General features: G+C 44.0%; 1 protein-coding gene across 1 annotated transcript; it reads right to left on the minus strand.

Moving 5' to 3' along the window:
* Positions 1–3697: 3697 nt before the first annotated feature.
* Positions 3698–10370, minus strand: RPLP2 (ribosomal protein lateral stalk subunit P2). Its single transcript, XM_078596928.1, has 5 exons — positions 9888–10370; positions 6437–6560; positions 5413–5461; positions 4550–4648; positions 3698–3833 (listed from the first exon to the last, which is right to left on the minus strand). The coding sequence occupies exons 2-5, from the start codon at positions 6557–6559 to the stop codon at positions 3754–3756; spliced, it is 351 nt and encodes a 116-aa protein (XP_078453054.1). The 5' UTR covers position 6560; positions 9888–10370; the 3' UTR covers positions 3698–3753.
* Between the last annotated feature and the right edge of the window lie 1550 nt (positions 10371–11920).

Below are 11920 nucleotides of genomic sequence, written 5' to 3' on the forward strand. Positions count from 1 at the left end.
TGTCACACATTAAAATAAAATTCTAGCAACAAACATAAAGGCAGTACATTTCTAATTGCGAAATGAAGATCATCACACTGAAATTGCCATCTATCCTACCTCCCGACACGGGAGTTGAACCACTGGGGAGTTCCTTAAAACCCTTCCCGGCCTCTGTCCATACAACAGCAGTGTCCTGCGATTGGGAACACACCGCATATGTCGTCGATGGGAGGTCACGCGTGGCTGGGTTAAAGTGTGGGCACTGCCATCTCTTCCAATACGTTTTTGTCAGCGTGGAAGGTCCAATCTAGGCCAGATGTCCCGTGGAACTCTCGAGGGGGACTCTTCCGCTAGCAGCGCCGCGAGAAAGCCATTGGAAGTCCGCGCCTTTATTATTCCACTGAGAAACGAGAACATATGTCCGTAGGCCACCGTGCGGTTTGTAGGTTCACGGGTTCCATACGGTGCATTCGTTGCTTTTTAATAAATATTCCACTGGAAACGGTTACCGGTTTCTGACTTTCGAAGCCGGTATCCGATTCTTAAAAGCGGTTACCGCTTTACCAGCTATCGTTCGACAACCCGAGTTTTAAGGCATTGAGATGTTATCCCTTGACTGCCCCCCCCTCCCCCCCACACACAAACGCAGGAATCATCGTCAACGAAATTCGATGTGTGGGTGGAAGGAACTCCGCGTGTGTGATCTGTGGGGCTTCAGATAAGGCGAGAAAGCGGCGTGCTTGGGGTTTGGGAAAACCGCAGGGAAATTGCCAAAGGTGTCTTTTGAAATGGAACCGACAAGACACACTGTCTCCGACCAAAATAAAATATGCCCTTGGCGACGCTTCGAGCGACGGCCCTTATTCATAGCACATACATCTATGTGCTATCAAGAAGGGCCATTGCCCGAAACGTCCATGGACACGCATGTGTTGATTTTACGCTGCTGCTGCTTGTGCACCACTGCCAATGCAGCAGCATCGCCGAGTAATTTGTTCAAATTTGTTGAGCGTGAGAGTTGACGCATGTTCAGGAAGGCAAATCGACTTAAAGCCTACAAATTATTTTCACGTGCAGATCAGAGAACGCAAGGCCTGCGTGGTTAAGTGTTTATCACGTAAAATGCTTCGGCAACATGGCATGCCGTGTTACGTAAGTGTAAAAATGTTCGTTATGTTTGAAGACAAATTTGATAACGTCGTGGGTGATGCAGCGGTAGGGGCCATCCGTTGGGTAGGTCGCAAAAATCTGTCAAAACTTGACCCCCCCCCAATCCTATAGAACGGCCGATATTTAATCCACGCAGAAACGATCAAGGATTCATAATATTAACGTGTTTAAGCAAACAGATAGTTCACCGCCGGACTATCTAACTCATTTGAAGGCCAATGTAGACAAATTATTATCAAGGCTTCACCCACCCCCCCCCCCGTTTACAATGTGTACGTACATTGTCAGTAGACCCCCAAAAGGCAAGCGAACTCATTTTGGGTTAACCCCCCCCCCCCTCTATGCGAACGTACTCAATGGATGGTCCCGTACGCATTGAACCGGTCCTGCAACTTCGTCCATTAGTCATCCATTTAGTCCAGGGGTCGGCAACCTACGGCTCCGGAGCCGCATGCGGCCCTTTACGGGCTGCTTCTTGACGATATGTACGTATGTACAGTATATGTACATAGATGCATTGCGGCTCTTGAAATACTGAATTTTGTACCGAATTGGAAAGAAATGGCTCTTCTTGTTATTTTGGTTGCCGACCCCTGATTTAGTCGATTGGCAAAGGACTGAAAATAATAATTAACGATTATATTATATAACGAAATGTCACGCTATCTCATGAGACAGAGTTTTCAAATTAAGCTCTATCCTGTGGACCCTTTGGATAAAGTTTTTTTTCTTCCTCTTTTACAGGAGCATTTCTGGATATACAATCTACCCTGATAAGAAGTGTAGAAATGACTCGCCGTCCTCTTGTCACGACTAATGCACGCAGTACAACATATAGCTTTACATTGAACTACGACCCATATCGAAGAAGGGGAGCCGGCATCCCCAGAAGTCTGACCCGTTGGCGAGACGTTGAATGTCAAAATGCTGCATGCTTAGGTGCATCCCCAAAGGCAGTGTGGCCCACGGGATTTGTCAAAAGCACTTGTACAATTTATGATGTGGAGAGAGACACAGATGGGAAGGAGGCGCCATGGCTACTTGTTTACTTCCAGATTTGAAGCTTTCGTGACTGCAAGAATTCATACTCTTAGGTTTTTTCCCGTAAAGTCACGTAGGTAAAAAAATTTAATATTACTTTTAGTAATTTTTAATTAAATTTTATAAAAACTAAAATAAAAAATGACTTACTTTTAGTATTTTTCAATTACATTTTTTTACCTACGTGACTTTACCGAAAAAACCTGAGTACTTGTTTACTGTCCGCTAGAAGTTGATTAACAGTTCACGCTTCAGGGTTTAGACTTCACGTGAAGGAGAACATGCCCAGGCACGCCGAATGATAAAAGATTTTATGTTTTTAAATTTTCAAGTTGTTGCAAATAAGTAGCCTACGAGTAAGCATCCTTCCCGCAATAATGAACGCGAATTTTTCTTGTATCTTAGCAAGTTTTACCAAACGCGTTACTTCCAGGACCTGAGCAATACCTGTTCATGAACGACCAGATGAACCGAAGAAAGAAAAAAACCTCAATGAACTCTCACCCACTTTTACAAGACAGCATTTGTCTGTGTATAGCAACAGCGGAGCAAGCCAATCGTATATCAAAGCGTTGTTTTTCTCAGGCGAAAGGCGGTGGCAATGGGATTGCCGGTAGCACAGGACTGGAGGGGGTTCTTCAACTGAATACTGATTGTTTTTTTGTATTTGTACTCAACAGAATGTGGTAGGAAGAATGACAAGGACATTTTGTATCACTGTAAGCTTGGGTGTTGCGTAACCACCAGAGGACACAGCAGCTGTGATAACAAAACCCACAGGAGCACGTGGTGTGGTGACCGAGACAAAGCCGAAGGGAAGAGACGCCAAGGAAAACAGAAGTAGGAGAGGTAGAACAGAGATAAGAGGGAAAACACACTCGCAAGTTTGTTGAAAAAATACTATCTTTGGTCATTTACCCAAGTACAGGAACTCAATGTTTTTCCAAACAGTAAAAAGTGCCGATTGGTGCACCACTGGTTGTATGGATGTTTATCCTGCCATTTATACGAAATGGGCTTTGGCCGATTTTGTACAATTTAAATCAGCCGTGTGTTTACATTTGGTCAGCTTTACACAAGGCTGCCATGACCGTTTGGGTAATCACGGAGCTGCTGCCTCCAACGGGCGAGGAAATGGGCAGCGAAGTGCCACGCGGCTGGCTAAAAGCCACTCCCCACTCACATTGTTGATGTTGCCACCACGGTAATCAATGTCACGAACGCAGAGAGCGAACGCCAACAACCCTTACGTGAACCCTGAATGGCGAAGACGAAGCTGGTATGACATACACACACGTGTTCAAATGAACTCAAGATGCTGATCATTCATGAGTGGATATATAAACTGTTCTGCCGACCGAGACTTTAAGTGCGGAAAGCACGGCTCAGTAACTGAAAAATCACATATTATTTTGACTTGCATGAATAATGCAGGGAAGTTGATGTTTTACAATAATCTTCCGTCATATTATTGTTTGAATAGAATTACACACCACGATGAAGGTTTATTTCACACTTTTATTTTGATGTTATTCGGGGTGGCAGACATGTGCGTGGTATCTAGTCAAACAGCCCAAAACCCATGTCATCTTCAGATTCATCGGACTCCTCTTTCTTTTCTTCCTTCTTCACTTCAGCAGCTGCGCAAGACATGGGAAACAGATCCATTAGACACATTTACTAGAACGCAAAAATAAACGGGAAAATAGAGGCTTTGTGCACAATCCCCTTTGGTCAAAATCGTAAGTTAGCAACCCCACCTGGGCATTACCAAAACTACAATTACTCAGGGATGGCATAAACATTCAACGGGAGTTTTTTTTACTTTATGCTGCATCTGTACTGGCGAATACTAACCATGTCTAGTTTCAGTTGCCCAGCCTAATTATAGTTCTCCCTGACATAATTATGGCTTGCGCGAACACAAAAGCCTGAAAATTACATGTATGAAGGTCAGACATTTAAAAAATTTTACTGGAGTGAACAATGCAAGTCTGTGGTGATAGACATTTATGGAGAACAACTAAGTACTGAGATGGAAATGTATCAATAAAAAACTAGACCAAAGACCAGGAAGGATTCCACAAGGAACCCCACATTTTTCGGAATGCATAATGCAATTGTTCCAGCACCTTGCCACCATCCACAAACCACGTCTTCACCATACAAAGCAATTCCAACATGTAACATCGATGTTCCACAACATTCTGGCGACTGCCGCGTCAGGTTAGGGAGAGTCGATCGAAAAAATCCAAATGAAAGGGGAAAACAGCAATAGCAGCCCCAATGTGTAAAGTTGTTTATTTGTGGTGTTGCCGACGGGAGGGAGGAAGGGAGGTTGGAAGTGGCGACTGACCAGCGGCTGGAGTCCCAGCGGTGTCTGGAGCGGCAGAGCCACCGGGCACGCCGGCAGACACAGCCACACCGCCCGGCACGGACGAGATCTTGGTGAACCCTGCACAGATACAAGCATGCATCAGCACCGAGAAAGTACTTAAAAAAATGTTGGCCTCCTCTTAAAGAAACGTAAAGCTGCCCTACATGAATAACAATGCTCCACGGCTCACTGCCTACACCTGCAGTATGTAATTGTGAATTGGTAATGTGCATATGGGTGTAGTGATAATAGAAAATTGGTTTATGTTAAATGTAAAACCTTTGTGTACAGAGGTTTGATACAAAACGTGAAAGCACTTCACATACAACGCTGATGATGGTCATATGGATGTTTACTATCCACAGTTTACGATATGAGGTCTGAGAGCAGACAATGTCAACGAGGCTGTGTATGAAGTGCAGTGAAATCTACACTTTTTCACCAGCTACTGCTGAGCAAGGCTAGGGTGCCTGCTCCCTTCAGTGGGCATTTTTGGTAGTAGGCGCGCATTGAAAGCACATTAAAATAAATGTTATAACAATGAAATGCTTTTCTTTTTTTTAAATTAACCTTTACATAGAGCACATTGCACTTTTGTCAATGCACTGCCGGATGAGGGCCTCACCATGTCATGTAGGTCGTGGGGATTAATTGACCATACAGATCACGTGGGTTTGTGTAGACTACGTTAGTCTAAATAAAATATGCAAAATAAATCCAAGATAAGGTTTCTGTACGCAGCTTCAAATGATGTCAACACATGCAAGGCCATAACCGCGTCTGTAAGATACAATACGGATCACCTCTGCGACATCCCAATGACCCATATTGACTGCACTTACCAGCTGAGATCACTTCCTCTACATTCTTTCCCTTCAGCTCGTTGATGACCTGCAATCCCAAACGTGAAACAGAACCCCTTATTAGTCAATGACGCAAGTGCTTCTGATCACCAAAATAAAGTTGGCAGTGTCATATCGCATGGCCTCGAAAAGCCGCAATGACAGTAGAGCTTCATTTCAATTGCCTGCACCTTGCCAGGTGGTGGGCACTGGCACAACCACACAATTCCACTCATAGGCTTTCTTCCTATCGAACAAAAACTATTACTAACGTTTGAACTTCAATTCGTTAATAACATATATTACCAAACCTCCCTTTTGGGTCTTCGCATATTGAAAAAAAAAAATTAGTGCACCGGTTTTCCAGACCTATATTTTCCAGGAAAATTTGCTCATATCAAGCAAATTCTGCACCGGTTTTGACCTTCTGAGTCTCATCAGCAATCACGCTTGTTAAACAAACGTTTCTGGGTTGCCAGATATTTGAGTACTCCCGTCAGCTTCCACTGGGAAACCATACGCAGAGTAAAAAAATAATCGTAAATAACCAGGAGAGTGCTTTACAAATCGACGATAACAAGAACATATTTTGATTTAAAGCTTTCGTGACTGCAGGGATTCATATTCTTGGTTCTTTCGGTAAAGTCACGTAGAAGAGAAATAATAAAATAATAAACATATAAAACAATAAAATTCTCACGAACATATTTGGCTATAAAAGTGATGTCAATTATAAACAATGCTACTGCTATCTTCTTGGTTCTTTCGATAAAGTCACGTAGAAGGGAGATAATAAAATAATAAAAATAAAACATACTAAAATAATACAATTCTCACAACGTTTCAGCCATAACGCAAGCAGCCGTCCCTCAGGTGAAGAACAGGTCTGTCGGAAAGACAGCGTCTGAATGAACTACGTGACTTTACCGAAAGAACCAAGAAGATGAATCCCTGCAGTCACGAAAGCTTTAAATCGAAATGCTCCTGCTAGTTAGAGGGCAAAATCAGCCCAAGTGGCTCCCACCTTGCTGAGCTTGGAGTCGTCGGCCTCGATGCCGACACTGCCGAGAATCTTTTTGATGTCATTGGCAGTGGGTTGCTCATTACCACCCAGTGTGGCGAGCAGGTAAGCGGCCACGTAACGCATTCTGCGCCAAACCAGCAACAAAGGGGGGGGAGGGGTTGTGAGAAACAACACCAGCGGCTGTTTGTCAACATCACACCACCGTGCGCTATTCACAGCTGTATGGCAGCGAAAATACGCTTTTAGTTGAGCGTACGGCATCGACAATATCAATAAATTACTACAGACTTAAGTCCTCATGCCCCACCACGGTCCGGTCTTTCCAATGTTCACCAATCTTCTCCGTGCTAATGCCAATCAAGTTACTCTGTGCTGCATGCACCTGATGACTGATTCCAATTCGGAAGGACCTGGTGTTCGCACGAGTGTCTCGCGTGATGTTGATTCATATTAGCGCCCGCCACGTCATCTGGGATGTTTGTCAGTGTTACATGTAGGCTTTCGCGACCAATATTATTCATAATAATGGTTTTTGGGGTAGATCGCGTTATTTATAAATGTGTCGCAACCCTCCACCACCCGATTGATTACTAATCTATCATATCATTACACCTGATTGGGTTAAATGATGACGTCACCCTGCTGCTCTATTTAAGACCGGGAGCAGGTGGGGGGGGCTTCACTATTCTCGCAGATTGCCCGATGATGCTGGATGTAATTACCAGCGAAACGTCGTACTCCAAAATTGTAAATGATGTTCACTCTTCAACACACCGGTGGGCGTAAGTCATGAACGATTTGTCTTTTGTCAACGTGACACATTTTTTACTGATTGGCCGTGTCGGGTGGTGGAGGGTTGTGACACATTTATAAATAACGCGATCTAACCCAAAAACCTTTATTATGGGATGTGTTTACCAACCAATAAGTTGTATGTAGCGTTTAACAATAGGCTTTTTTTTAACAGATCGATACATGTGAAAAGGTGGACCGTGGTAAGATCATCAGGACTGGAGTTCGGTAATAACTGCAATACAAGACCGCCACGCAAACTCTGTTAGCAAAGCTTTCATACAGGCAGCAGCAGAATGTGCTTCAAGAAAGCGCACTTGCGCCATGAATCTGGCCACCCAAGTTCGACTATAGGCCATGGATAACACCAGTGGCGAGCACAAATGATATCAAATCAAGAATGACCGCAGCTTGGGACGGTACAAAAAAAAGCAATCTATCCTTGAATTCTAACAATGTCCTTCCGACAATTATAATGCATGCGCATCGATACGATGTGCAATGCTCAACATGAAACACAAGGTGGGGTAAATTTCGATTTAAAGCTTTCGTGACTGCAGGGATTCATCTTCTTGGTTCTTTCGGTAAAGTCACGTAGAAGGGAAGTAATAAAATAATAAAAATAAAACATAATAAAATAATTCTCACGACGTTTCGGCCACAACGCAAGCAGCCGTCTTCAGGTGAAAACCAGGTCTGTCGAGGCGACAGCGTCTGAATGACGAACACGCTGTCGCCTCGAATGACGAACACGCGGTCGCCTCGACAGACCTGGTTTTCACCTGAAGACGGCTGCTTGCGTTGTGGCCGAAACGTCGTTAGAATTATTTTATTATGTTTTATTTTTATTACTTCCCTTCTACGTGACTTAACCGAAAGAATCAAGAAGAAGGTGGGGTAACTAAGGCAAATCAGGCGCATCTAATTACTGTACAGCCCCCCTTCTATATACAACACGGTTGGGTCCTCACCATCCCCACCAATGCCATCGTACACATCAGTTATGTTGTCGACTGATGTTTTTAAGTGCCACGAGAAAGACACGTGCCAACGCGTATTGTCAACATTTTCTGATATCTGTTAGTTCCCAAGTCACCACCCCATCGGGAGAAGCGGCACTATTATTAACACCATGAAGGGTGACACTGTTTCACACATGTCCAGCTTTGTCGAACCCCGTGCATTTCTAATTTATTGGCAACCAAGTGGATTCGTTTTACATATTTGCACATTCAAAAAAATCCGGGGAACATTTTGTACCCAATTTAATTTTAGTTTTCCGAGCACCACGCCTGCTTTTCTACGAAATTGTTGTTTACTCGGTTGCTAATGATTTTTCCATTTTAAATATAACAGTAACATATTTGGAATGCTTAATCCTCAACGTTCCGATTGCGTATCACCAACTCCTTTCCAACTGTGTGTGGCCAATATTCCTAGAGGGCAGGTCACACAAAGTGCGTTCGGAATCTGTTTTACTTCAGAGTTTGTGTTCGCGTGCGATATCCGTTTGAGTTAAACTTATAAACACACGGTCATGCTTAGAATTATCGGTTACATACACATTCTTTCACAAAAAAAATATTTTGTAACAAAAACTGTTATATTGCAATACGGAGAACATTTTTAAAAGATTACACGAATATATCCCCAAGTCAAACCCCAAGTCCCTCCATCTGCTTTCATTTAGCCAGTGAATGAATGACAATCACACTCTTCACAACTTGCAGCTTTTTAAGGGAATTTGTAATGTTATTTTAAAGTTATGGCTATTAAGTATAGGATTGATCGATTAACATTTCTGGGATTGAATGGGATTGTTTTACGACAGCTCTCCAAAGTGTTTTAAGAGTTGTACGAGTTGGTAACTTCGGCACGGATGCTTTCAGTACTTGGGACCGAAACGTCGGACATCATGGGTCGCACGCGGTTACGACCCGATTTAAACAGGACAACCACAAACAAATACAAAGTAGGTCCATTTATTATTTTAGCCAATTGTACATTTCTTTACAATTTTAGACAACGGTTAAGTGTCAGAATGTTCGTTATCACAATGAGCATGACCCTAAATGTGAACAAAAACTCAACGACAATCGTCAACTCTGCCTTGAATGAAACCCACAAGACAGCCGGCGACGCATCGGGCAACGACCCTTCCACAGCACACACGTTGTGCTGTGGAAGAGGGGGGGGTGGGCATTGCTAGAAACGTCTCCGAATATACCCGTGTCGACAACTACCACGAAGCAGGGTTTATATAATACACGAGTGTGGAATTCCCTTCCGAAAGGCCCATTCAGGGAATCCAGAGTCCGCTAAATAAACAATTTAAACCTCTCGTCTTAAAAAAAAAAACACTTAAGTATTTTTTTTATTTTTACACTGGCTTCCGCCGTAACTTACGCTATTTAAGCAAAACTAGCGGACTATAATGATCATTTACAGCAATGTAATCGCTGCGAGGTGACCACGAGCGAAGCCGATCGGGAGGCACGCGGTGCGGCCTAGGCGGGCAGGCCTCGGGCGCGCTCCCGTCAACCAACATCCCCCCCTCCCTCCACACCAGCAACCCCGACCTTCCGGTTTAATTCCCTCTCCCCACAAACAGGTTGACAGCCGTCGTCTGGTGGCTGTCCCTGGGTGCACAACGACTCACTTTAAGTCCTAGAGGACGCGAAACGTCGTGCGCGCTTTGGGGTCGCTGAGGCCGCTCGCTTTGCCGGTCACAGGAAGAGAGCGCGGCGACCCCCACCCCTCCCCCCCCGGCGCCGCTCGCCATTGGTGGGAAAGCCGAGCACGTGGCTGTGCCACGCGCCAATCAGACGCGCCGACAGGGGGGGAGGGGCAGCTTGCCACGAGGTGACCCCCTAGTTGGCAAGCTGCCACTAGGGGGTCAAATACACAATTGGCAAAACTTGTATTTAAGAACTTGTATCTTGGAATTTTTGCCTCCACTTGATACAGTAAATCTAGCTGTGACGGTCCCACCTGATGACGGAGACTTGTGTTGCCTCGGAGATGTCGTGATTTATTATTTGATTTCTATTATTACTTTTATTAATTTAAATTTTATTTTTTACCTACGTGACTTTACCGAAAAAAACCTAAGAGTATGGGTCCCCTTAGTGGCAGCTTGCCACTAGGGGGGGCCCATCGTGGAAAGTTATTTGAACCTTTTTTTAAATTGACCAGTTAAGGCCCACCAAGCTATGCAGCTCTTAATTGTAAGCAACCTGGCCACGCACGATAGCTCAACGAAGTGACTCATCATTTGGAAATGTATAGCAGCCAAATACTCGAAACGGATGTTTCTAAATGTTGGAGGGAAAAACCGGAGGGCCCAGAGAAAAAACCCCACGCGACCACGGGGAGAGAGAGACGTAAACTCCAAATATACAGGAGGCGTCAGGGTCGGGATTGAACCCACGAGCTCCTCCTCCACACAGAACGATGGTGTTACATCTCACCACCGTGGCACTCGAGTGGGACCCCCCCCTAAGTGGCAAGAGGCCACTTTGGGGGTTCCCTCGGCTGAAAACTCCACTGTCAGAATCAGAAAATCCATTTAAACTGGAGGAATGCGATGAGCTATAAAGCACTTTTTTTACAGATGTCCAGTAGTTTTCACACATCTCCAGGAGAATATTGATGCCACGTTACGTTATGGGCACATAATATAAATTAATTACATTATTATGATGGTGATGACGCTTGCGGATATCGTTATCCTCCTTCACATTAAAGGTGCCCAATATTATGTGCTATTGCGTACGGCAATATGTTTAAGAGCTAATTTCCTATATCGAGTTCTGATAGCTCCAAGACGGATTCAGGAGAGAGCTCGTGTAGTTTTAATATGCCTGCTTCCATTGAAGGAGCGCGGACTACATTGGTTTACAATGATTCATCGTCTGGGCTGCATGGCCAATCGCTCAATGGCTTGTCTCTAATTTTCCATTTATGAACGAGATGTGCACCCACCACGAGACTATTGGAAGAAGCATATTAATAAAAGAAAACGTAAATACAAATTATTTCTGCTGTATGACACTGTTTAACCTTAAAAGGTAACTTAGACGAGTGTGTTGTACAAAACGTGGTGTAATATTTGTCTTAGCAAAATCTGGGTTATATCCATTGTCGGAGTTTGGGGGGTGGGGGGGGCGTAGCGTCTTCCCCGTGCCCAAACTGGAACCTTTATTTAATTATCTTCAGTAGTTTACAATTAAGATAAACAATACATCTAATAATATGCACCCGTGGTTCTAAATGTGAGGGACAAAGCGACCCCCCCCCCACCCAAATATAAAAGTCAAACTCGGTCTATGGTTATATCTTACATAAAATCGTGGGTTTTCTTTGCCATAAAACTTTTTTAACACGGAAATGTAGCCTCGGGCTTTTCTGGACCAGTGTTTTTCTAATACCAGCATTTGTTTACGCAAGCAAAGTTGGGACTGGCTTTGAGTCTGTGACGTCAACAGCATTTATTTGAACAGGCCACACAGCTGAGACTCAAAAGAGAATGGAAACCTGCTTACGCAATTACTTGTTGGGAATCATTGGTCCAGGAGGCTCAAATTTTGGCTGACCAAAAATGATACTTTTGTCCCATTAATTTAGTACTCGTAATTAGCCAAGACAGCAACATACTTACTACAAAGTTTATGTACCGTGATGAATAGGCAA

The sequence above is a fragment of the Lampetra planeri genome, chromosome 8 (genome assembly GCF_965212315.1).
Source record: "Lampetra planeri chromosome 8, kcLamPlan1.2.h2, whole genome shotgun sequence".
Lineage (NCBI taxonomy): Eukaryota > Metazoa > Chordata > Hyperoartia > Petromyzontiformes > Petromyzontidae > Lampetra > Lampetra planeri.

What these genes read in the sequence shown, in the direction of transcription:
- RPLP2 (XM_078596928.1), bottom strand. Translation starts at nt 6,559, where the DNA reads ATGCGTTACGTGGCCGCTTACCTGCTCGCCACACTGGGTGGTAATGAG. An exon ending in AGAGGAAGTGATCTCAGCTG is followed by an intron (nt 4,649 to 5,412) that starts GTAAGTGCAGTC and finishes GTATCTGTGCAG; the next exon opens with GGTTCACCAAGATCTCGTCC. An exon ending in CGCTGGGACTCCAGCCGCTG is followed by an intron (nt 3,834 to 4,549) that starts GTCAGTCGCCAC and finishes TGTCTTGCGCAG; the next exon opens with CTGCTGAAGTGAAGAAGGAA.